The sequence below is a fragment of the Spermophilus citellus genome, assembly GCF_964194105.1.
Source record: "Spermophilus citellus genome assembly, chromosome: 6".
Taxonomy (NCBI): domain Eukaryota; kingdom Metazoa; phylum Chordata; class Mammalia; order Rodentia; family Sciuridae; genus Spermophilus; species Spermophilus citellus.
Window position 1 is genome coordinate 84814874 of NC_138187.1, and position 26043 is coordinate 84840916.

At 41.9% G+C, this 26043-nt stretch overlaps 1 protein-coding gene across 16 annotated transcripts in view; it reads right to left on the reverse strand.

Moving 5' to 3' along the window:
• Window positions 1-26043, reverse strand: part of CELF2 (CUGBP Elav-like family member 2) — a 501848-nt gene that overhangs the window by 12405 nt on the left and 463400 nt on the right. For 8 of the 16 annotated variants that reach the window (XM_081300440.1, XM_081300425.1, XM_081300427.1 and 5 more), the window contains 2 exons: window positions 7896-8015; window positions 969-1166 (listed from right to left, as the gene is read on the reverse strand). In XM_081300440.1, coding sequence (XP_081156566.1) covers window positions 969-1166; window positions 7896-8015 — 318 coding nt within the window. Of the gene's footprint in view, window positions 1-968; window positions 1167-7883; window positions 8016-26043 lie in introns of all 16 variants that reach the window. The other 8 variants (XM_081300426.1, XM_081300433.1, XM_081300429.1 and 5 more) reach the window with 2 other exon arrangements.

The following is a 26043-nucleotide window of genomic DNA, read 5'->3' on the forward strand; positions in this document are numbered from 1 at the left end:
CTATTCTAGTTCTTATAGAACACCATGCTTAAAGTCAGAGTATTCAGACAAAAGCCTTTTTGAACAATGGGGTGAGGGAAAGGGAGAAAGGAATTAAAAAAAAAATCTTCTTTATTATTATTTCCCTATTCTAGCTTCTTTTCCCACATTCTAAATAAGGAAGAAAGAAGATAAATAGCATGTTGATGATTCTGCTTTATATCAACTTCAATTAAGGAAGAAGAAATCAAAAGGAAGAATGACAAACTATCCTTATTTGGAATAGGTCATTAGCCATCTTATAATTAGCTTTAATTTATTCTTAGCATTAACTTCTTGAAATTTATTTTGCCTCAGAAGCAAGGCAATCAGTCACTTACTGGCTTTCCCAAAAGACCCCCAATTAAACAAAGACCAAGTCGATCCTAATCGTGAATTCTATCATTAGCCTGAGAACTGTTGCCTACTGAGAGGCAGCCACACAATTACAGGGTGAGTGGACGCTGTAAACCTGGGGCTCTGGCACGAGCCTATGTCCATTCATTCCCTTCTGCTAATGAGCAGCTTCTACTAAAGGGAGAAACTTAAAGTCTATACTGATCTGGGAATTATTTTATGTCAAGAATGAATAAGTACATTTAAATGCCCAATGGGTAGAAGTTCATCTTAAGCGATTGATGAAAAACTGAAAGATAAATATAAGATGAACAGAAGAGAAGACTGATAGAAATGTCTTAGGCTGTTTTTTTTTTTTTTTTTTTTTTTTTTTTTGTGGTGCTGGGGATTGAACCCAAGGCCTTGTGCATGTGAGGGAAGCACCAACTGAGCTATATCCCCAGCCCAGGGCCATTTTAAAAAAATGTAAATATTAGCAATAAAGCAAGTGCTTTCCTTATGACACCTGTTCCATTCCACATCTTCTAAGCGTGCTCTAAAGGCAAGTGTGGGTAGGGCTGGGCCCGCCAGGCCCGCCCAGGGCAGGCACCTACCTTCCTTCTGGCTGCCTGCAGCGCTCTGCTGTTGCAGCAAGCTCTGGCTGTACAGCGTGGGCAGCGCGGCTGCCGCATACTGCTGGATTCCTGAGTAGGCCTGGGTGAGGGCGTCCATGGTGCCAGCCGTGCCATTCGTCAAGCCTGTGGCGCCAAGTCCTCCATTCAGAGCCGCCATACCTGAGAGCATTTGAGCAACTTTACAAAAAACCCAACAATAGAGAAGAGAAATAGCACTTATTCATTAGTGCTTTCCAAAGGAAGTTCGAGAATCATTTGACACAAGTACAACAGCAAGTGCATGCAGCCAGCACACCAATTAAACCAACAAAATCAGAAACGAAACCATGAAGAAATAAATCACAATAATGGTGGGGGAACACCTAAGCAATGATAGCCCTGTCTCCCTAGGCCAGTGATCAAAGTTCATCGAGGCACTACAGTTAGACAATACATCTTAATTCCATGCAGTGTGCTACTGGCAAGTACCGTTGTTATCTTTCTGAAATAAAAGCCCTTCTGCTTCTTAGAGCTTAGAAGCATATAAAAACACATTAGTGGCAGAGGCCTGTAACATCTGTACACTTAAATCTATTTACTGGGGATGGCTCAAGGGGTTGAGGAGGCAAAGATAAAATAAAACTTTTTTCCTTTAAGCTGTCTGATGAGATGGCAGAGCAGACGAGTTTTGTGCTCTGTAAACCAGTGAGTCAGCAGTTCCATTAACTGGCTTTCCTGAACAGTTGAAGGACGTGGTCAGGGACTAGGGTCTTAGGAATAAGGTAAACAGCCTAGCTAATTTAGAATTAAAGAACAAGAGGAAACGTGGGCCCTTTTCATACTGCAGAGAACTCAAGCAACTTATTCAATTAACCAAGACTCTTGGTGTGGTTTTTAGTAGCAAATGCTTATTGCCTACATGTGTGTGCACACATGCATATTAATCAATGCCCAGGTAACCGGGGTTTCTGCCAATGAAAGAGCTTCGTGTCATGTTTTCCAGCCAACAATGACACCGTGTTTGTAAACTGGATTCTGGATTTTAACCGATGGGAACTGAATATTGACCAGTAGCTCTTTTGATTTTGTCCTTGCATTCCGGCTGCTCTATTCTGGTTGCTGATTGTATCACATTGTCCCCGAGTAGTGAGTCAAAACAAGCAATGCTTCATACATAGAGTGTCAACATTCTTATGAACTCAGGAAATGGAAGAGGTGACATCACAATTGCCTTTGGTTCCCTTTATGATTAAAAAGTTTTTTTTTAAATCTAATGAATATCTTGATGGGATTAGAGTTATTGATTAGAGTTATTAAAGTAACATGGATGAATAACTGGAAAAAATTGATAAGAAGTCTAATGAGAACAGGATAGCTAAGGTAGGATGCTTGCAAATGTATACTGCGGCATCAAAGAACACCCTTATCAATGCTACTGCTTGTCATCCACAGGAAATAGAGCAGGTGAGGAGTATCCTATTTACCCCATAAGTGCTTTTGATATTTTGTCAACTTCATCTCTTAGATGAAAAGGACAACATGCAAGATATGATTGGATCATGGCTTAATGATAGAGGACTCTTGTAACTCCTCAGGTCTGGGATTCCTACTGGGGGGCTTGAGGAGACAGAACTAGGCCTTGGAAGGTGGTAATGGGATACATTATCTTCAAAGAAGGATGTGGAGGAGGCGAGCCAAGCTTGAAAGGCTTGAGGATGGAATAACAATTCCCTGAGAAAGAAGTGGTCACAAGCAAATGCAGCTGAACTAAGGTGGTGGCCAGCAGAGGGTCTGCTGGATCTGCTTTAAATTCTTCCTGTGAAGGAGTCTGTTCTCTTTCTGGTCATGCAAATAAACATGGTTGAAGAACCTAGAAACCTGGGAGCTCTATGTAGCATGGCTAAAGGCCTCGGCTCCACTCTAATGTCTCCATATGCCCCTGCCACTCCATGAATGGGCGAGAGCACCCCATCTGGTAGCTTGTCAGACAAGGGCCTTGGAGTTCCAGGGCCTTGCCATGTATACCCCATGCGTGCCTTCCTGTGGTCTACAGCCCTGCAGCATGACTTCTCCCCTTTGTTAGACACACAGATGACATCTCACTGCAGTGGTCACTGCTACCCCAACCTCTAGCCCTCTTCCCTCTGGATGTAGCCTTTCTTATTTTGGGGGTCAGGAGTCTTATCTTTTACTCTGAACTCTTTTGACCAAACTCTTTTGCTCTTTTTTTTTCCCCCTCTTAAAACAGAATGAACTTCATGCTCCTGAAATGATGGAAGGATGTTTCGGGACTACATTAGAAGCCTTGTGAGGTTTGAGGCTGTAGCAAGTGACATTCTAGCCATGTCCTTTGTCCTTCCTGGTTATACTTCACTGTGGTTGGTTATGTTTTTAGATTATAGCCCGGGAAAACCTGCCTTCTGCAAAGTTTTGTTTGCCTCTGTGGGTACCACATGTGTGGGAGACAGTGATGGTGGTCATCCTCTGCGGGGGGGGCACAGGGAGGAGTGGGCTGGCAGAGGAGGAACCAAAGGGACAGGGTATAAATGCCCAAGGAAGGACTAGCGAGGAACTTGTGCAGATAACGGAGGTAGGGTTTGGCCTCTCTAGCCCAGAGCTTGCTCCTCTATGGGATCACCATCTTTCTGGAAAAAAAAATATGGGTCAGAGCTCTAACAAGTACAAATTCATTGAGAATACCTAATCTCGAAACTATCTTGGAAAATTGGGATGGGGGTGTTTGCCAAATCCTGGATACAATAATGGATTATATGATAAGAGTTTGAAGAGCCATAAAGGGAAGATTTCAACTTTTGAGAGTAGTTCCTATGAATTAACTAATGTTCTTCTATATTAATGTTCTTCTATACTCACTATATAAAGTATACTTCTATACTTACTATATATAAAACTAATGTTCTTCTATACTCACTATATAAAGATATAATTTTTAGCCCAGCTGCTTATACCTGATGACCTCTCAAAGTCCTGGACAATAGAAATGGAGGTCTAAAGAAAGTTAAGTTGAATAAAATGCTCCACTTAAAAAGAATAAGGCTTTTTTTGAAAAGGCCAAATGGATTGACAATTTCTTCCCATTTAATCTAGATCCTCCTGCTCACTATTTGGATGAGCAGGGCTAGAAGCAAATAACTGGGGTGGAAGCCTCTGCAAGGGAGGTCTCTGGAACTGGTGGTCAGTATGGAGGTTATATAGCCTGATAACCAAGTGCTTCACACTTGGTCCTCAACCGAAAGAGACCAAGAAGCTGTGAGATTATTGAGTCAATCTTTTTAAATGACATAGACAGACATTCCCGAAAATATGAGCGTGAATGTTTTTGTGTTACTGAAAATATGGTCCTGGAAAGTAGAATCAGAGGTAGACTCCACTTATTTTCAAGCTACTCTGCCAGATTTTAAATAAGATGTGAGGAATGTATTAGGGTGTTCTCATAGGTTTGTAACCAATTCACTGGGATAAGCTTTCTTAGTACAGATGAGGTTTATCCTTCTAAAGTGTAAGCTAGTGAGTGAGAACCTAAATAAAAGTGTCTGGAACCAGGGAAATGGATGTACATACAGTTAATGGCACTTTCCTACATGCCTGTGTTAAAAGGTTACAAATGTGTGTGGACTATGTGTGCTTGTGTGTGTATCTAACCGCATACATCCTTGTAAATTCCAATGACACATATTCAAACAGTAATTTCACAATGCAAATAACGAATGACAAGCTACAATAATGTGCCCAAAGCATCTTCTCTTTTCTGTACTTTACATAAAATAGTTCCAAAAACATTCGCCACCAGGAATTCGTGGCCGGTTATATTCAAACAATCATAATGTTAAGCACTGTATAGTAAGTCATTTGGAAGAATTATGCAATTTAATCAGGAAAAGTAAGGATGCCACTTGACTTACATTTAAACACACCAAATCAGGTACAGACTTGGGTGGATGTATCTGCATAAAGTCTTCATCTTGGTTCAGATATTAGTATACAAAATGATCTTGCTGATTACTGCTTTTATCTTTAGGGAGCTGTATTTTTTAAGCCCCTCCATTCATTAAAGTATAAGGGAAGAAAAAGGCTATCAAATTTGAACAGTTTAGAGGATAGGAAAGGCAGCAGAATACAACAGACACTAGTATGGCAATATGTAAATCAGTGGATGTGTAACCGATGTGATTCTGCAATCTGTATACAGGGTAAAAATGGGAGTTCATAACCCACTTGAATCAAAATGTGAAATATGATATATCAAGAACTATGTAATGTTTTGAACAACCAACAATAAAAATTAAAAAAAAATTTTGAACAGTTTAATATAGGCACTTATCTGCTAATGGAAGAGTCCTTTTAAGGCAGGGGTGGGGACTCTGGCAGGGAGGAGGGTCAAATCTAGGCCAAGCTGAGTCAGCCACCTATTCTCTTGCTGGCTTCTTTGACCATGGAAGAGATGGGTCTATTCAGAAAACCAGAATACTCTCCTCAAGGTAGCATGTAATGGCTCTTGGGATAGAGTGGGTAGAAAACAGCAATGACCTGGAAGCTAAGGTCAACTGTTTTAGAAAGTCACTGTTCAGGTGACTATTCCTTGATTGCCTGCTTTGAGACTTATCCTATAGAAAAGGTAGCACTGTCATTTCTTGAGGAATAATGATCTGAAAGGGGATGATATTCTATCATAGAAGGTTTTTTCTCAATATTTAATTTGAGACAAGCAGCAATTATTAGTTCCAAGCCAAAGTTGAGAGTGTAAAAGAGCTCTGTACTAGTAATACTAATTGAATGAGAAGGAATTTGTGCCTGAGTTTTGGTTGAATTAAACATTTTCCTGGTTTGTACTGACTGTTAGGGGTTATTAGAAACCAGAAACATTCTTCAATTCCCATGAATGGTACAGACTCTATTAACCCAACGGCAAAGAATTCAGAGAAGCAAAACGATTTCAACCTGACGTCCTTGCCAGAGCAGACTTGGTGTAACATAAGACTCCACACAAGAACTAGCCGTGGTTTCTTTGGCATTCAACAAAGCCCCTCTTGTGTCCTCACGATAATGATGGGGAAAGCCCAGCGACGTACAACAGAGTAGGGTGGAGGGGAGCAGGACACAGACGAGAGGACATACACACAGCAGTCATGAGCACGTGCTGAGGAGGACAACCATTCCCACTGGCCTGTTACTCTGCAGACCAAGGACAGGCAGGCGATCAAATCAAAGTCCTTGTTTGAGGGGAACTAGGTCCTGGGGCAAGAGAAGCAGCATGAGGGGATGTGCGAACACATCCTCAGCCTATGTGAGGACAGTGGGCTGGTGCTTCTGTAGGACAGGGCAGAGAGGAGCTGTACCAGAAACAGGAGGCAAGGCAGTAGGGCTCCTGTTCAGCTGCTGGAGAGCGAGCGGAAAGGCCGGAGACAGTTCTAACTGGAATGAAACATTCTGGTAGTCAGATGGTCATGTCATGTACTCTGTGCTAACTGAGAGCCATCACATTTGGAAGGAAAATGTTTTCTTTTCTCTGTGCTCAGACAAAACTCATTCCAAGTTTTTCTTTGTTTTTCTCAGAGCATCTGAATTAAAGGCTTTAATGAAACCTGAACGTTTCCTCCTACTTCTAAACATGTGATTTATTTTCTTATCAGGTTAATTTGTATATGGATGAATTTCAGACTTTTTTTTTTTTAAACCAAACTGCATTGGTATTTTTGAGCTTTCAAAGTATAAAATTTTTGGAATTTTTGGCTTAAAAAATTATACGGTCTGATCACCCTTTAAAAACAGTTTACTTATTGAATCACAGATTAAAGTAGGGCAAATAATAAGTGCCTCTTTTATTAAAAACTAAAACGGGCAGGTGTTAGATTGTCCAGGGTCTCTGATAGGTATGTAGGTCTGAAATTCCTCAGAAAGCTCTGTTGGCTGTCATGGACCTCCTAGGCTTGGCTACTTTCAGGCCCCAAGGTGACTGCATGGAGAGACAGGAAAATCAGGCGTCCCCTCTGTAGGCTGAGGATCAGCTTCCTCAGTGCAGGACCCCATGCCAGGCACAAGCCTAAAATATGACTTAACCTTGGGCCTGGGCAACACTCCTCTCATGGATCTAAAATGGACAGGCAGGAACAAGGTCAGGTGGGCTACGTAGCACAGATCCTAGAATTCCTTAGTGAGTCCACATGTTTCAGAACCAAGTATAATTTGGTAAGCTATTTGCCTTCAAACCTGTTTCACCCCCTTGCAATTAAATTATGCCCCTAATTTATACAGTCACTGCCCTACAGTGACCCATGCCCACAGGTGCTCAATGAAGATTCCAGATGACGCTCTTTCCAGCAGCACCTCTCCTCTTTTTCTTTTCTTTTCTCCTCAGTTTCTTTTCCTTTAGAGACCTCATTTTCCCCCTGTGTAATTGTAAATACTATTTGGATTTTCAACCTGGAGGGCACCTTTAAGATCTTCTTATCCAGAACTACTACTTTTTTTTTTTTTTTTCCCAAGTGGAGACTCTGAAGCCCAGAGAGGGAGCTGTGGTTGGCCTGAGTTCCTACAACTGATGGGCAGCAGAGCTGGACACAGTGTCTCAGCCTAATTTTCTATTATTATATACTGCCTCGCAGCAGGAGAAAATCAAAACCCAGACAAACTCCTTGAAAGCTGAAAAGATCTGTCAATCCCACTATGGGTGAGGACTTACAGTAAGTAGCTGGTACAAAGAATCGGGGGGTGGGAAGGGGCTGGGCATTTTTTGAGATAAAATGAATGTAGATAGCTTTGGCCTGTCAAAGCATGTGCTCCTCCATCCCAAGTTTTAGTTCTCCCCATTCCATATCCTTTTTAGGTCATTTCTGGATGGCCATTTTCTGTGGAGAATTTGGGGGAAGGCTGTCCACCAGAGCAGCAAATACTCACTGTTTATGGTACCTGCTAGTGCATTAATATTATTCAGTCCAACAGTGGCTCCAGCCAGTCCTTGCAGAGTCCCAAGAGAGGTCAAGGAATTCATGGCTGCACCAGCAGTGGAGTTGGGGGTTGAAGCAGCCACTGAAAAACAGACGAGAAAAGGGAGAAAAAGAGCACAGATGAGTGCAAGCCAGCTGTCCTGGGAAGCAGTCTGCCTTCATCACAGAAAACGAGGAGTCACTTCATCATCATAAATCCACAATCCTCCCTTGTGTTTTTTGGGTGAGAGACAATGGGATTATATGCATAGCAATTTTGACATTAGATCTGGTGATTAAAGAGATCATCATACTCATAGCTGCTCTCTTGCCAATGCAGTGAACATGCTCACTGCTGGGTAGTAGGGAAACCTTTGTGACTGGGAGGCCTGTCATTTGCATGATCTTCCATTATCCCCACTTTAGGACAGCCTCTGTCCCGTTAGTTTCCTTGTCAACCAGCCTGAAAATTAATATCACAAAAAAGGGGCAGAGATGGGGGAGTCAAATGGCAATTCTTGGCTTTCTTATCCATACAGATTTGCCTAGTCTGGATATTTTATATCAACAAAATAATAAAATGGGATCTTTTATGATTAACTTCTTTCACTAAGCATAGTGTTTTCAAGGTTTGTCTCTGTGGTGACATGTGCCAGTACCTCATTCACTTTTTGCTGCTGACTTACATTCATTATGTGAATAGCTTTATACCTTGTTCATCCATTCTTCAGTTGTGGACCTTTGGGTTGTTTCCACTTTTGAGCATTGTGAATAATGATGCTTGAATATTTGATTTCAACTTTTTATGTAGGCATGCATGGTTTTAATTCTCGAGTATATTAAGTATATCTAGGACTGGAAATGCTGGGTCATATGATAAACCCATTTTTAACATTTTGAGGAACTACCTAATATTTTTCAAGGTGACTTTCCAAAATTTTTTTTTTAATACCCCCAAAATGGTTTCCCAAAGTGGTTTTCTAGAGTAACTTCCTTTTGCACTTATGATTGCTTCTCAAAATGAAAAGTGCCTTACATCTGCTAACCTTTATCACAGACAGTGTTTTGCCTTATGGTGATGGTGGTCTGGCTAAACTTGATTCTGCTAAAAGAAGCACTTGGACTGGGTGTCGTGGCACACACCTGTAATCCTAGTGATTCATGAGGCTAAGGCAAGAAGACTGTAAGTTTGAGGACAGCCTTAGCAACTTATTGAAACCCTGTTTCAAAGAAAAAAAAGACTGGGGATGTAGCTTAGTGGTAAAGTGCTTCTGGGTTCAATCCCCAGTATCAAGGGAGTTTTGGGGAAGCAGCACTTGGTCCATTTCTAGCTGTGAAATGCTGAGCATGTGGACTTCCTTTCCATCTAGCATCTAGGATAGCCCGAGTGTTCCTGCCCAGAAGAACTCACCCCTGTGCTGCCTTCAGAGACCACACAGCCCTGCTTGAAATGCACCTTGTTTGTGGTTCCTTTTGGATGAGTCAAATCAGCTTTAAAAAAAAATGAATTCCCCACCTTGTCAGATTTCATGAAAGGCACTGAGTTCTGACAACCTTACATTGTTATTATTTAAGAAAAAAAATTAAAGAAAATTTTATAAATCCAAGTCAATGTTTCTGGTCCTCTTATATTATGAAACTTTTCAAAAACAACAGAGACAATAAAACAAAATCCTTTAGATCCACATCCACGTTCTGCAATGCTCAAGAACCTATCTAACCCTCTTTGTAAGTGTATTTTAAGGTAAATTTTAGACCATACATCACCTCACTGACATACTTCATATTGCAGTTCTAAAAATTATGGACTTTTTGTTTTAAAACCAAAAACTTGTGCATAACAAAATTAGTAATAATAATTCTTGGGCTTCAATATGAAGAAAGAATTTGGTGAGCTGGAAGACAGATTTGTGGAGATTTATACCTAAATGAGAAACAAAATATAGGTGATCAAATGATATGGAATAGATCTAATGTGTCTAGTTGAAGTTCCTGAGGGAAAAAAAAGAATGGGAAGAGTAATATCAGAAAAGTTAGCGACCAAGAACTTTCCAGAACTGGTACCCCCTCACCCCATCCACATATCCAAGGATCACAATGAATTCCAAGCAGAGAAAATAAAAACAAATCATGCATACACCATAATGAAAGGTGCAGAACACCAAAGATGACAAAAATGGCCAGGCAAAACCAAAACAAAACAACCCACAATTAGCCATCTAATACCTGGCATGTCACTATTAATAATGGGAGGCAGAGTGTAGTAGTATGCTGAGATAAACAAACCGTCAACCTAGAATAGCTAAATAAATGTATTTCATCAACATTTACCTGTCAAATTCGCTCAGTGTTATTTAATATGCTTATATGTCCATTAAATTTCACATTTTGATCAGTTTCTCACTTCTGAAGTTTATCAATGTGTGGTTATTTTTCATAATCAATTGCTTTTTCATTTTCAAATTTTTAAAAATGGTATTAATTTTACTTCTTTTTCTGTTGCATGCTAATAATTCCTACCATCTGAGGTCTTGGTGGCTATGAATATGATGTCTTACTATGTCTGTTGCTTCTTACTCTCAGTCCATGGTTTACATGTGTGCTTTGTGGTGTTTTTATTCTGAGCTTAACTCTCTTAGAATATTATTTCTGGGAAGTCTTTGAGGCTTGGGTTGAAGACAGGCCCTTTTGAGGATGCTTTACATTTGATTCTTAAAGGTCCTAGAGGAAAGGACAAGCTGGGGACCTCTTTAAATAGCCTGAGGATTTTTGGGACCACCCAGATAAAGCTGGGTTGCAAGCTCATGCACTGTAATAATTCTCAGGGAGATACTCCCCTAGTTGTACTCGACACAGATTTTTCTTCTGTATTGTTTCCTAAAGGGGAATATTTCTTGTTTCTCTTCCACTAAAAGCTTGGCCTTTTGGTGTTTCAGACGTGTAGAGGGATGGCCTCCCATTAGGTACTGCAGGTGGGCTCTGGACTTGTGTGTATTACTCAGGTAGCAGGAGCTTCTGAGAACTGTTGCTCAAGTTCCTGATTCATCAAACGTCCTCAAGAGGAAGGCATCTTCAATGTGCTACTCATTTCTCTGGGCTGCCTCTTTTACTTCTTATTGATATCTGTATATTCTACTAATTATTTTAGTTTTTTATGTGATTAAAAATATTCATAACAATAACTCATTATACATTTTAGTTTTCTTCAGTGGGACGGTCTTCTGATGACCTAGTCCACCTGAACTGCTAGAAATACAAGTAGTCCCCATGTGCCATTTGATATGAGTCATATACATATAACAGTCCTTACCAGATTGCTGTGCCCGTGAATAAAGCCTATCCCCAAAGCATATTTGGATTCTAAACTAGTAACAAAGACTTAGAAAAATCCACACAGTTTTAAGTGACACGAGGGAAGCACTTCTAGAATGGCAGTATGAAGCTATCTAAGGCTCTTGTCCCCAGTGAAACAATCATAGCTGGTGAAATTTGTAAAATTAAACTATTTAAAAGTCTCTGACAATTGTCCTAAGTGCATATACAAACATATAGAGATTTTTCTTAGGAAAACTTACCAAAGCTCAGTAAGAACAGAGAATTTGTGGCACTGGAACCATAACAGGCTCCCTTACCTGGTACCACTTCTCCCCTACCTCCCTGAAGCTCAGTAAAATGGAAGCTCTACTCTGGGCAAGTATGGTCAAGAAGACAGGTCAGGCCTTTTAAAGAGGTCCCCAATTTGTCCTTTCTCCTAGTATCTTTCAGAATCAATTGTAAAGCATTACCCAAAGGGCCTATCTTCAACTTCCCAAAAATAATGTTCCAAGATAGTTAAGCTCATAATAATAAAAAAAAAAAATCACAAAACACAGCTCCAAATCTAGGGTTGTGGTTCTTCCAGGAAAGAGCAGACCCCTGGCATTTCTAATCCCCCCCCACCCCTTTGCAGGAGCTGTTTTCCTCAACCAGTCTCTGCTAATAGGCAGAGTTCTGGCTCCATTCACCCTCACCACTCATTTATAGGCTGAAGGTTCTATTCTGTGAAAGGTAAGCCACCTTGGGACAGCAACCCTCATACAGACCCGAGGAGTCATTCAGAGAAAAGAAGGCTGCTGTCCCTACAACAGCTCTGGAAGAGTGACACTCAGATTCTGTCTAGAGGGTGAGCTAGGCCTTAAGAACAGAGAGATCCACAGATCTTCTAGGGGGAGTGAATTCATTTGGAATAAAGTATGAGAAAGTTCAAGCCTAAGGTGCTCTTGGAAACAAAAATTGTGATGGTGAACAATTAAAAGGAGGCTGACAGCTGCATGACAGCAGAGCAGACCAGCTAAGAGGAGTTCCTGAGGTCAGAGCAAGACTGAGACCTAGCTCAAAGAGGACGCTTACAAAAGGGACTGGCTCTAATTAGATCAGACTGTGGGGACACTATATGCTACAAGGCCAAACCAAATAGAGCCAAGCAAATAGCTGAGGCTAACAAATGGATGTGACAGCCAGAAATTCAACAAAGATCAGGCAAAGAGGCACTCACACAGCCATTTGGAGGAAAGATCCATTTAAAAGGAAAAAGCAAAACGTCACTCAGCCCAAATCTGTGCCTACTGAGGAATGACATCAGAGCCACACTTAGGGGATCAGATCTCACTGAACTAGTTTTGCTAAGTTGCTAAGCAAATAAGCAAACAAGAAGCCAGTCGGGGAGGGAGTGGAGTGAGTGAGGAGGATTAGTATCCAGAACTCCTATGAACCATTATCTAGAATGTCCAGTTGTTAACAAAAAATTATAGACCTGTAAAGAAACAAAGTATGACCCCTGCAGAGGAAAAAAGTAGACAAAAGGAAGTGTGTTTGAGAGGGCCCAGATAGTAGACACTGCAAAGACATGAAAGCAGACATTATAAACATTTTCAAAGAACTAAAGAAAATCAATACTTAAAGAATTAAAGAACATGGCAGTGTTTCATCATCAAATAATACTAACCAAAAGAGCAATTATTAAAAGAAAATGGAAATTCTAGAGCTGAAAAAAGAATTGAAATGAAAAAGTCACCATAGGGCTCAATAGTAAGTATGAAATGGCAGAAAAATGAGTGAACTTTTATATTTATAGATTATGTACATTCTGAAGAATAGAAAAAGAAAAATGAACAAGCTCAGAAATATGGCATACCATTAAGCACACACATTCATACATATATTGCATATACTGAAAGGAGAGAGAAGAGACCAGATAAAACATTTGAAGAGGTAATGGCTTATAATTTTCCAAATTTGATGAAAAAAATCAACACATGCAAGAAAACCAACAAACTACAAATAGGATAACTATATAGTAAAAATGCTGACAGCTTTTACTATCTTGAAATAAGAGGAAAAAAGACTACTCATGTACAAGGGAATTCCAGAAGTTTCACTGCTCACTTCTCAGCATAAACAATGTCAACACACAGTTCAAAGTGCTGAAAAGTAAAGCAAAACAAAACAAAAACAACCCCCCCCAAAAAAACCCCACAAAACAAAACCCTATCAATTAAAAATTATATCCAGCAAATGAAGGAGAAAGGAAGATGTTCCTAGATGGGGGGTAGGGGGATAAAATTCATTGCCAGTAGACCTGCCTTACAAGAAATAATGAAGTTCTTCAGGCTGAACACAAGTGATTACAGATTGTGATATAAATCCACACATTAAAAAACATCCACCAATATAAGCAGTTATGTAATTATGAGAATATGATTGCAGTTTTCCTCTTGACAAATTAAAAATTTAGTTGACTAAAGCAACGTGTATGATCGTATTGGTTAGTGCATAATACTGAAAATGCACATATTTGATAATAACAGCACACAGGAAGTGGGTGGGTGCCACTGTATTGGAGCAAGGAAATATACCACATGATAACTTGAGTCTGCAGGAAAAAATAAAGAGAACTAGAAATTTAAGGTTCCACAAGGACTCTGTAAATAAAATATGTACTTTCTCGCTATTCTTTTAGTTTATTCAGAAGACATAAGATTTTATAAATTAGTAAATATAGCACTATGTTATTGGTTTTTTCATATATATATAAACATAATATGTAAATAAACAGTAGCAGAATAAGGAAGGATGGAAAAGAATTACATAGGAGGAACATTTCTGTATCTTGCTGAAATTAATATAAACTGGAAGTAGATTTTGATATGTTCTATGTTAGAACCTCTAAAATAACCACTAAGGAAATAAATTTTAAGAACATTGAAAAAAATCATTAAATTAAAATTTTATGCTAGAAAATATTTAATTAATATAAAATAAAACAATAAGGGAAGACTAGACTGACACGAACATAGAAGACAAGAAGTAAAATGGCAGGCATAAATTCAACTATATTAATATTTTTTTGTACTGGGGATTTAACCTAGGGGTGCTTAACCACTTAGCAGCACCTCAAGCCCTTTTTATTTTTAATTTTGAGACAGGGTCTCATTATGTTGCTTAGGGTCTCACTAAATTGCTGAGGCTGACCTTGAACTAGTAATCCTCCTGCCTCAGCCTCCTGAATTTCTTGGATTATAGGTGTACACTACTATGCTCAGCATAAGTTCAACCATATTCATAAAAGCAGTAATCAAAAATCAGGTATTTTCTTAAAAGCATTTATCACATGACTGCATTTAACCGTAAATTCCAAAAATAAGATCCAACTATGGTGACTAAAGGAGACACACTTAAGAGTCAAAGATATAAACAGAAAATATACATGTTTCTCCACTTGTAATGGGATCATGTCCCAGTAATCCATCATGAATTTAAAATATCGTTAAGTCAGAAATGCACCTAACCCACCCAGCCTACCTACCCCTAGCTTGGCAGCATGGGACACTGTGGAGAGGACCAGGGCTTCCCCTGGTGACCATGTGACTGGCCAGGAGCTGAGGCTCACTGCTACTGCCCAGCCTGTCAGAAAGTACTGTGCCATAAGGTGCTAGTCAGAAAAGGATCAAAATTCAAAATCTGAAGTACTTTTTCCACTGAATATAAACTACCTTCAAACCACTGTAAAGTGAAAAACCTAAGTGGAACTATCATAAGTCTGTTACAGGATGGAAAACCACATGTCATACCAACCATAACCATATGGTGCTTGGAGGCCGTGCTAATATAAGACTGATACAGAGTTTTTGGCAGTTTTGGAGGAAAAGACCTGGTCAACTTCTTGCATCGCAAAGGAGCTTGATATGCTATCATAAAAACCTACATTTCATTAGGGCAAAGGAAAAATCACAAGGAGTCTGTCCCGATGAAATGTAGCTAGTAAATCGACTCCAGTGCAGGTGTGCAGTGACTGTCGGGAAATGCTTACTTATTCAGGTCTCTATTTTTCTTTTCTTTCATATCTAAGGGAAGGGAATGAAAAAGAACAGGCTGAGGAGATGAGACATTCCTCACACAGCCCAAAAAGAGGAAGAGGAACCAAACTGCCACCAGAATGAGGTATGGAAGGGGGGACATTGAGGCGCCAGATTCTCTAAGAAGCTTGACAAGCTCCTGTTGTTGCAGACAGCCCTGAACTTGGCTGCCACTCACACCACTGAGGCAGAAGCAGGTGCCAAAGCATGAAGATCAATAGCTGAGAAAGGCCTGCTGCACACCTTCATCCAAGCAGCCTGTATGAAGGACCTGCCACTGTGCTACTGCCTGGGGCTGTCACTGAAATTGCTGGAGATACCAAATGCATGGTAGGGCTTTATTCTCCATGTCTGCAGCTTACTTTGTGCAGAGACCTCATTAATCTTGAATCCTCTGCACTCTAACGTGGAAATAGTGACCCTGCTTCTGATCCACAGTGAGCAGCGGAAGCACCATGGAGGCCTGGCCATTGCTGAGAAGGGCAGGAAAAAGAGTCCAGCTTGGCACCACAGCTACTGAGAAATGAGCTGTAGCTCTACATAAGTAACCCAACTACTTCCTTCCAGTGGAATCTTAAAACCAATCACTGGTGGTAAGGTTGTAAAGACAGAGTGCTTGGACCCAAACTGTTCTTCCAAACCTCTGCTTCATTGCTTTTTTTCTGGGGGCGGGGGGTACCAGGGATTGAACTCAGGGGCACTCAACCACTGATCCTCATCCCCAGTCCTATTTTTTTTTTTTTATTTTATTAGAGACAGGGTCTCGCTGAGTTGCTTAGCACATTGTCATTGCTGAGACTGGCTTTGAACTAGAGATCCTTCTGCCTCAGCCTCTCGAGCCACTGGGATTACAGGCATGCGCCACTGCGCCCGGCATTTCATTGCTTTTTAATGGCTGCTTAAAACAAAGCATCTAACTCAAAGTGTCATTGTGAAGGTTCAGTAAGGTGGTCTGTGTAAAGATGGCACAGCATCTGGCACTCTTTGGAGATTGAGATCTTCACCGTTTACTGGAGACAGGACTATGTGGGATATGTTTCATACAACAATCAAGAAAATTTTCTTGACTTTTCAGTGCAAACATCTTCAGTTATTGATGACTTTATGACTCTTCATCACCTATACCTCCTAGCAAATCACAGTGAAGACCATGTACCAGGCTCTATGCCCCTCTTCCTATGATATCCACACCAGGAATCAGGAACCCACTGATGCTGTGTGCTGTTGCTCTCACCCAGAGAAATATAAAGCCTGGAAAGGAGACTTGACAATGGCGCCCTGGCTAGCGCTTCATACAGAGGTGAGAGAAAGGAGCCGAATGACACCACAGCTGGTTGGGCTCACAGGTCATTGTTATGGTTTGGATGTTGGGTGTCCCCCAAGAATTCATGCGTGAGATGATGCAAGAATGTTCAGAGGTGAAATGATTAAATTATGAGAGCTGTAACCTGATCAGTGGATTAATCCACTTGAATGGATTAACTGGATGATAACTGTAGGCAGGTGGAATGTGGCTGAAGGAGGTGGGTCACTGGGGGCATTCCTTTGGTTTTTTTTTTTTTTTTTTTGGCCCTGGTGAGCAGATTCCCAGTTGCCATGTACTGAGCTGCTTTCCTCCACCACACCCTTGTGCCATGATGTTCCGCCTCACTTTGGGCCCAAAGGTATGGAGTTGGCCAACCGTGAACTAAATCTCTAAAACCTTGAGCCAAAATAAACTTCCTCCTCTAAGTTGTTTTTGTCAGATGTTTTGGTCATAGTGACTCAAAGCTGACTAAAATACACATGGATGACTTCTGAGGTCCTTCAGATCTATAATGTAGTTTTGAAGAAGAGGGTGTGAAAGTGGTACTCTGCCTCTTATGTGGACAATTTACAGGTGTAATGGTGAACAGCAAGTTGGAGAGAACTCCTTAAAGAGACACGTAGCTCACAAGCACCGAGCAGGCCTGGTTCTTTGGGCTATGGGAGAAGTGGAGGCTTAGAAATGCTGCAGGCCCATTTTGTTACTGATAATAAACAACACACAAATTTGAGGTCTGTTTATGTCTTTGTTTCCTATTTATTTGAAAACCCAGGAAGACTGGCTATACTAATAGTTCTGAACATATCTTCTCACCTCTTACGTGATTCTTGGAAGACCCAGTAGAAAAATGAAGAGAAGGTGAGTAACAGGACAGAGAGAAATTAAAACTGAGACTAAGAAAGTAACTAGATGTAGTGGCTTAAAACAAGAAGGTTCCCTGTGCTCTACGTTACTGGACGGTACTTTGAAAATTCACCTTAACTTGAGCCTCACATGGAAAAAGATCTCTCAACTGCTCATCTAATTACTTTTAAGAACCTTCTGAATTTTAATAAGCTGTTTAAGCCAAAAGAAAAACTCAAATTTATCATGTAATTTTTAAGTATTTGGTTGAGATTGCTTAAGAGTTCAATAGATGCATGATAGAGAAAAGATCCTAGATAAATAGACAGGGACAAATTAAAGACCACCAACACACGAACTTTCTTATTCCAGTGTTGGCACACTGGCAAGAGGCTGTCTTGAGTAACTGCATTCTGCCCACCTAAAACTGCCTTCAGTCTCCACTGAGAGCTGCATCCTTCATTTTCTCACTGAAATTTTACAAAATGCTCAAGGAGCCTTTCAGAAGGTGGTATAGAAATGGTGGATCATAATCATTCAGAATGCCTCTGTCAGGAGAATGTCACTCCCTCCCCACAAGGGTTTGCAGAAGCAAGCTCAGAGGATGCAGTGGGGGCAGCACCTGTTCACGCTCGCAGGGATCACCTGCCATCTGTTGCATTTGTCACCTGCTTTACCACTGGTTAAAACCTCTCTAACAGGGCTGGGGATGTGGCTCAAGTGGTAGCGCGCTCGCCTGGCATGCGTGCGGCCCGGGTTCGATCCTCAGCACCACATACCAACAAAGATGTTGTGTCCGCCGAGAACTAAAAAATAAATATTAAAAAAATTAAAAAAAAAAAAAAAAAACCTCTCTAACGGCCCAGAGATGTCCTGAGCAACAGGCTAACCAGGAAAGGAAATGCACATGCAGCGACTGAAAGCCAGGCCTTCACTAGCAGATAGAGCCTGCGCTCTTTTGAGAAAATCGTGGGGGTGTCAGAGCATGTATGGAGCGAGGTGGGCAAGAGAGGTTGGTGGTGAGGCCATGCCTACTCTGAGCTGGTCACAGAATTTCTTTGCTCATCTGACTGGGTTAGTTCATTGTTGGAAAAACAACAAGTGATCCCCAAAATCAATCCCAACTGAGAGGACAGGATGGTTCTTTCTCCTCAGCTGTGGTCTGTCTTGGGTGAATAATAAATTTATAAATAATAATAAAATAATAAATAATTCTTTCATCCAGAAGAGTTTCTTGGCCCAGGTCAAAACTGTAGGTCACAGTATGGGTGCCTATATCATTTGGCCCCTTCCTACACAGGGTTCTTAAAAAAAAAAAAAAAAAAGAAAGAAAACAGTGCTAGGAGATCACCAGGAATAACTACTGTCCAATATCTTAAAATAGCTGAGTGCTGGACCTACCCAGGTAAGTGCAGCTCCTGGTTTCTTTTCCCTAATCCCTTTCAATAATAATCATATGTTTGTCAGATATAGTCTTTCATTGCACGTGGGATCTTCCCAGGCAGCCTGAGAACTAGACAGGAATCCTTTCCTCCATACCCAAGATTCAGAATGCTCAATGGACTGCTCAAGTGCATATGTGAGGGACTCAGATGGAAGCCAGCACTGTAGCTGTGTGCACAAGGCCTGCATGGGGAGGCCATATGGCTTCTGCAATTTAGATGTAAGAGAGTTGTGGTGCAGACTTTCCTAAAGCAGCCCAGATAATAGTCACGACTGATCTTACCTTACAGAAAGTTTCATTTGGGGTTAGAAGGATGCTCAGTAGTAAAGTATGTGCTTTGCATACACAAGGCTCTGGGTTCCATCCCCAGTACCAAAAAACAACAACAATAAAAAGGGAACATGTCAAGTCACATGGTTCAGAAGAATTAAAATGGTAGATGGAATTAAAGTTGCACATCAGCGGATCCTGAGATGGGAATATTATCTGGGTTTGTCCATGTGGATTCACATGAATGGAAGAAGGATTTGGAAGAAAAAATCCACAGAGATGGCAGCATGAGAAGGACTTGGCCCAACATTGCTAGCTCTGAAGATGGAAGGAGGATCCAGGAACCAAGTCAAGTTGGTGGCCTGTAGAAGTTGCAGAAGGCAAGAAAAATGGGTTCTCCTCTAGCACTTCCACAAGGGATGCTGCCCACTGACACTCTGAACAAACCCAGTAACTCTGCTGGATCTCTGATGGACAGAACAGTAAGATAACAGAAATGTGTGTTATTTGAAGCAACTAGGTTTGTGGTCACTGGTCACAGCAGCAACAGAAAACTATATGTTCTCCAGTTCACTCCAAGAACAAAGCTACCGTCTTTTGACTGGTTACCATGTGCTATCTATTATTCTAAGCACTGTACACATATCATCCCATATAGTTATCCATAATCATCCTGTGAGGTAGAGCAAGTCATGGAAGGTCGCACCACTGTAAGAGGCAGAGCCAGGATTTAAACACAGCCAAGTGGCTCTAGAGAGCGGACACCATGCTGATATTGAACTGAACATCCTACTTACCTCCCGGATCAATCTTGTGGCTACTGCAGAGATTGACTTATAGAAGCTGTGAACTTGAAGTCATCCACATCCACCTTTGATTATTTGGCTCTGTTGCTTCCAATCTGTAAGACCTCTGGCAATCTGCCCAATATAGCTGATGCTCAGAATTAATCAGAGTGGGAGCAACATGACCTGCCTCAGAATGGATATGAGAATAGAATGAGGTGGCACTTACAGAGAAATAGTTGGTGACAGAGAAACATTTAGTGAGTCTATCCAAATGGGGAGGTCTGGTCGTCTGTTCTCCAAGGAGAAGTGGTTTTTCCCCTTATTTCACAACACCTGAAGATGCAACCCTCCGCCCCTGCTCCCCAAGAGGCAACTACATGACAAATTCTGCAGCTTTTATTATTACTCTGGCCAACCGGAAAGCTGTGTGGGCACAGAGTCTCAAAAGCATCCAGAGGAGGGTGACAAGACATGAAAGTCAAGTTGAATGAGAGACCGTTGATAAAAAGGTAAGCTTTAGCCCAGAAAGAAGACCAAGGGAAGGACCAGTCTTGACATCAAAAAGATTCTTTGTAGCTCAAGAGACCAAAACTGGGATCAGCAAGGGAAGTTTTTAAAGAGGGAGATTTCAGGTCAATATAAAGGAGAACTGTCTGGGAAGCGGCGGCTTCTAAAGGGAGCCAAGCCGCCTCAGGGGAGCCTTGTTCCTGTTTGTGGAAACCAGAAGGCAGAGGCCCTGGAGAGTCAGACATCAAGGGGTTTCTGCAGACCCCTGGCTAAGCCTGGTGGCCTCGGAAGGCCCATCAACCTACTTTTGAAAAGCTTATTGTCTTTACTAGTGCCAACCATGATGGCTGGTTCTGGTAGGGACATGAGGACTCCAGGAAGGCAGAACTTTGTGAGGGGCCTTTCTTCACCTCCCACAGCGAAACTGGGAAACGTGAACACCCAGCTCTATCAGAGACCGAGGAACAAGGAAGCTACCTAAGTACAAGCTCCATCATTCACCTCAGTAGCTCCTAATCTTCTGTCCTGGGGGCAACCATCCAGCACCTGCCACGCTGAGCACACCCAACTTAAATCCTAAGACCAAGCCATGGAGAAAAATGACCACGACAAAGAAAGCAGACTGGTGTCAACTCCCTCCAAGCCATGGCCAAGGGCTGCTGAGATAACTCTGATGACCGTTTGGTCAGAACTGTTGCCACCTTGGGTCAGGTGCCACACTGCTTCTGGGGACACTGTGACCACATATGAATTCCATGGTGAAAGGTCATTTTTTTCTCCTTCGGATTTAGTGGAGGCCCTCCTGGACTTCCTGGGCTTACCAAGACCCGCTGAGCTGAATCCCTGGTTGTGGGGCTGAGGAATCTGACTTCACCAAGCCCTCTGCTTCTTGTCCACACTCTTTGTTTGAGAACCACTGGTCTCAGGGACGTCTGGTGCAGTTCTATCAATTTCCCTTAGGGCAAGGTGTAAAATTTAGCTGGAGGCATGAGAAAGTGAAAGATTATAGAGAGGTAAAGTTTGACTTGTGACAGGAAAGGAGGATAGTTATAGGAGGCAGGTAAAACACCATGTAAGAATAAGAAATTATAGTTCTATTCTACATATTAAACAAACAAACAAACAAACAAAAACCCAAGGAGCAGGATTGTTGCCTTTTTTATTCCCTAGAACCTGCAAGAGTCATTGATACACTGGAGGCACTAACTAGGCATTTGCTGAGTGAATGAGTAGAAGGAGATTCTATTGCAGGCCGAGGCAGGTAGATGGGCCCCCTTATCTAGCATGTTCAGGCTGAGGCCACTTTGACCAGGCAAGGGCTCCTAACTATATAGCTGAGGCTGGGATCAGCACAAGACTTATCCTCTCTGCTGTCACGCCACAGAAAATGCACATATTATTAAAAATATACCCGATGAAGCCAGCTGCTGCCTTGGTGACTCCTGAACAAGGCTGGAAACACCCTTCCTTCCTCAGATGTAACTCTTAAGCAGGAGTGACTGGATGTCTACTTTCGGCTCCCAAGCATCTACTCCTATGCACAGGCAGGAGCAGAGGCAGAGCCAAATCAAAGGTCATCTTCGATGACCCCACCTTCCCTATCACTTGCGCTGTGAGCAGGAACTGATGGAATAAACCTACATTTGTCTCATCTGTGAGGAGGCTGGGTGAGGAACTGGGTTCCTAATAATGGGTGAGGCTGGCTGTTGGCACTACAGCAACTTCACCCTCTGAAGAGTCAGGTCCACAACAAAAGGCAGAACAACTGGCCATCAGGGGATTGTCAACCTAACCTTTAAAACCACCTCCCTACTTCTATCCTTTTCCTACAAAAAGAAATCCCCCTGTCCTTTATCCACATATTTGCAAGTCATGCCTAGCGTTAAGTCTGTCCCAGAAAGGACCTTGCTTTCTAGGGACCAAATAAGTTAATTTTCTCATCCTAACTTTCCTCCCCTCTTTCCCCAGACAGCAAGAGATTTTTCTTTGAAGCTGCACAAAACAACATTAACAGAAGACAGCAAGAATGTGCCTTCAGTGCATTCATTAACCACTTCCCACAGAATAATTAGATAGCGAGAGCACAGTGGCTTTGTGGTCGAGGAAATAAAATAGCTGTAAACACAGAGAAAATTGCCTGTATCCACCAAACATACTCAGGACACAGGAGCCTGCGGTTGCTGTTTTGCCTCAGACGAGCTTGGAATCTGTATTCCAACAGTGCAGGAAGATTGTAAGGAGGTAGAATAATTATGCAATGACAGGGCACTATCATTATTAACTAATCACAACCCTAGGGCATTAACAAAATGCAGAGTGTCTCTTCTCCCATGGGGCCTAATTATTCTACAATAACCACACCTCTCATTTTAGTTTATTCCCTAAAAGACTTTTTATGGGGAGGGAGAAGGGGAGTGGTGTCAGAAAGTACGGACAAAGGTTCTGAGTGTGTTGATCTCACTCTTCAACAGTCTAATAGAATATTACATCTTACCACATAAACATCTGCACCACTATTGTTTTCAATACCCACTTCCAATTCACAAGGAAAGTGGTAAGGAACTTGCTTGGTGTGACATTGGCCCCGATGGAGCATTACTAGTGTCCAGAATATTGGTGAGAGGAAAATTCAGGGTCCAGAGGACTAGATTTGACTTGGAATTACTTTTGAGGCTTTTTAGTCCATGATAGCAAATATTTTGAAAAGTGAGAAACTGATATGGATAATATATTTTTTAATGTCTGGAATAGTTGTACTGTTTTCTTCACTTCCAAATGCTTGTTGGAACTCTTTCTAGTTAGTATTTTGGAGAAAGAAATCTATTTCATTAGCTGCCTATAAACTGGGGCACGTTCTGTACCTGGCCTTTTTCTCCGTCCCATGAAGACATACTTAAGAAAAAAAAAAGTATTATTGGGCGCCACAAGTTTCACAGAGTCAGTTTATGTATACCCGGGTCTAGGAAGACTGAAGCAAAGGAAAGAAAATTGAATCTGTTTTTTTACTTCTGACGTTTTGCTTATGATTTAGCAAAATAAGAGTGAATAAAAGTGTACCCTTCTCTTTAGCTGGCCCAGGTGTTTATTTTTACAGATGTTATGGATACAGATTGAAACAAATTGTTGATCTCTTCACAAGGTTAGAACATGTAAATAGAAAAGTCCAGAAATGCAATTCTAGTTTATTAGGGATTCATGCTCTGGAATGTTTCATGGCATAGTGGAAATGACTATCATCTCACCTACAGATAATGACCTGTACTCTGGACAAACCATTTACCCCTGTAGACCTGTTTTTCTGGTCTGGTTCTGGACAGATTATTTTGAAGATCCTTTGTCCCTAAAAAATCTGGGAATGCAATCAGGCTCTGGCCTCTGCAGAGAAGGCATGAGGAAAGCGGGCTTACCTGCCTGAAGCCTGGCCTTCCCTAGGGCGAAGGGAAGGCTTTCCAGGAGGCAGATTTTCCTCTGCATAGAAGGATTCCAAGGTTGGCCAGGGGCAAGAGGTCATCTTGCCAGGCTTGGATTTGGAAGGCCAGGCTGCGGGCTCCTGGGCTTCCACACATACTTTGCCTGAGCTGTGATCCTACCAGTGGCCAACAGAGAGCACACATGGTGTGGCTCTCAGGGGCCTCGGCACCTGGCCCTGATGCTGAAACGTTGCCTGCCATGGCCATCTCACTCTGCTTGATCCAGTAGTCTTGTCTCTAATAAGGAGGGACACTGGTCCTCTGAGTCACATCTGAGGCACTGGAAGGTTCACTGCCACCTTGTGCAGCCAAGCTTTCCTCTCCCTGCATTTACACCCTGCCATGTTTGGAGGGGAGGGAGCTGTGTGTTCTCCAAAGGCAAGAGATTCAGAGAAAAACAGCTTTGTGTTTTAACCTAGTCTACAGATCTCCAGAGAAGCAGTGTTTAGTTAATCTTACCAAAATAATGAAATTTTTCCCATGATACTTTAATATTGTCTCTTAGAAAAAAGCAACTGCAGACACTTACGTGTGTATGTATAAATATATAAATTCACATAAATATATATTATATATAAACGTTAATATATCAAGAAGGAAAGTGAAACTAAGCAATTCCATCTCACAACTCAGAAAATTAAATGACGTGCTCCAGTGATTCTTGGTCAAGATATTTACATTCTCTAGAAAAATAAATTTGTGATTCCTCTGTTACATTCTGTAGATGAACTCTCTTAGGCTTCCACCCTGGGTGTGAACCTTGCTTGTTTCTAGAGGGAGGTATTTAGATTCAGAACCTCTATCTGATGTGAGCGCCCTTCTGTCTTCATTTCCTGGCACCTCCCCAGGCCTGCTGACTTCTTCCCATCCGCTCAGAAGCTCAGGTGTTCTTTTTTTTTTTTTTTTTTTTTTAATGATTAATAGAAGATTTATTTAGTTGAGAATACACAGTCACCATTGCCAGACTTAGTATGAGATATTAATGTTGGGTCTAATTTCTGGGTGAGTCTTTTCAGACATACTCTCCATCAGCTCCTGAGAGTAGGTCTGAAACTGGGGTAGATGTTTGCTGATCTTTTAGGTCCCACCAGTCAAAGTAGGATCTTCAATGAGCCAGTGGTGGCTGGGGTCACTGTACCACAGCAGGTACTTCCATTTAAGCCAGGGTCTTTTTCCACTTGCCCTGCTGGGTCTTGGAGATAAGTCATATTTGGCTGGGTGGGCAGCAGGGATATAGGGGCCAAGTGTGACAGTTTATACTTTGAAAGCAACATCTGGGCCACCTGCTGCACAGCTGCACTTGGATTTCCCCCTTTGTGAGGTTACATTCCATTTAGTCGGTGTTTCTTTGGGGTTCTGCACATCAGCTCACCTTCTGTGCTGATGCGAGGGAGAGAGAGAGACAAGGCCAGGTGCTGCAGTTGGGGGTCCTCCCATGTGAGCTCTCTGGCCCCCAGTGCTGCCCTTCCCCTGCACTGTTCCCCTCCCTGTGGGAGGGGGCATGCAAGCAGGCTTGCTTCCATCTCTCCAACCTGCATTCCCAGCCTTCAGTTCTCACCTCTTACTGGCCTCTTTATTCTGGCTTTTTTTTTTTTTAAGCCTAAAAATATGTTTATGCTTTCTCCGAAACTGTCTCCTTCTTAGTAATCCTACTGTTTCAACACTTTAAAAATCACCAAACTTCATGAAAATGACCTCTATAATTCCTACCTCCAGTCCTGTGCCCCTTCCCTAACTGCCTGCAGAGCTGAGACATCTGCTCTACCTCTTCAGTGGAATGGCCACTGGAGAACGAAGCAACCAGCTCAATACTAACTTCACATGACTCTTTTCTACCCTCACCTTCTCCAGCCCCTTCCTCTGTGGCTTTGCTGACACTGTTACCCAGAAAGCTCCCTTCCACCTCCTGGTCTGACTGTGTGTCCCACTAGTATTAAATAGCAGCCAAGGGCTCACACACCCAGTCCCCTTCTCTGCCTTGTAGATGATTCTAGCACAGTGACCTAAAGCTTACATTAGCCCACCTTGCCTCTGCAGTTAGTTGAGTCTCAGTCCACCCTTCCAGCTGGTGTCTCTGGGAAACTTGCAGGTCAGACTTCTGACTGCTGT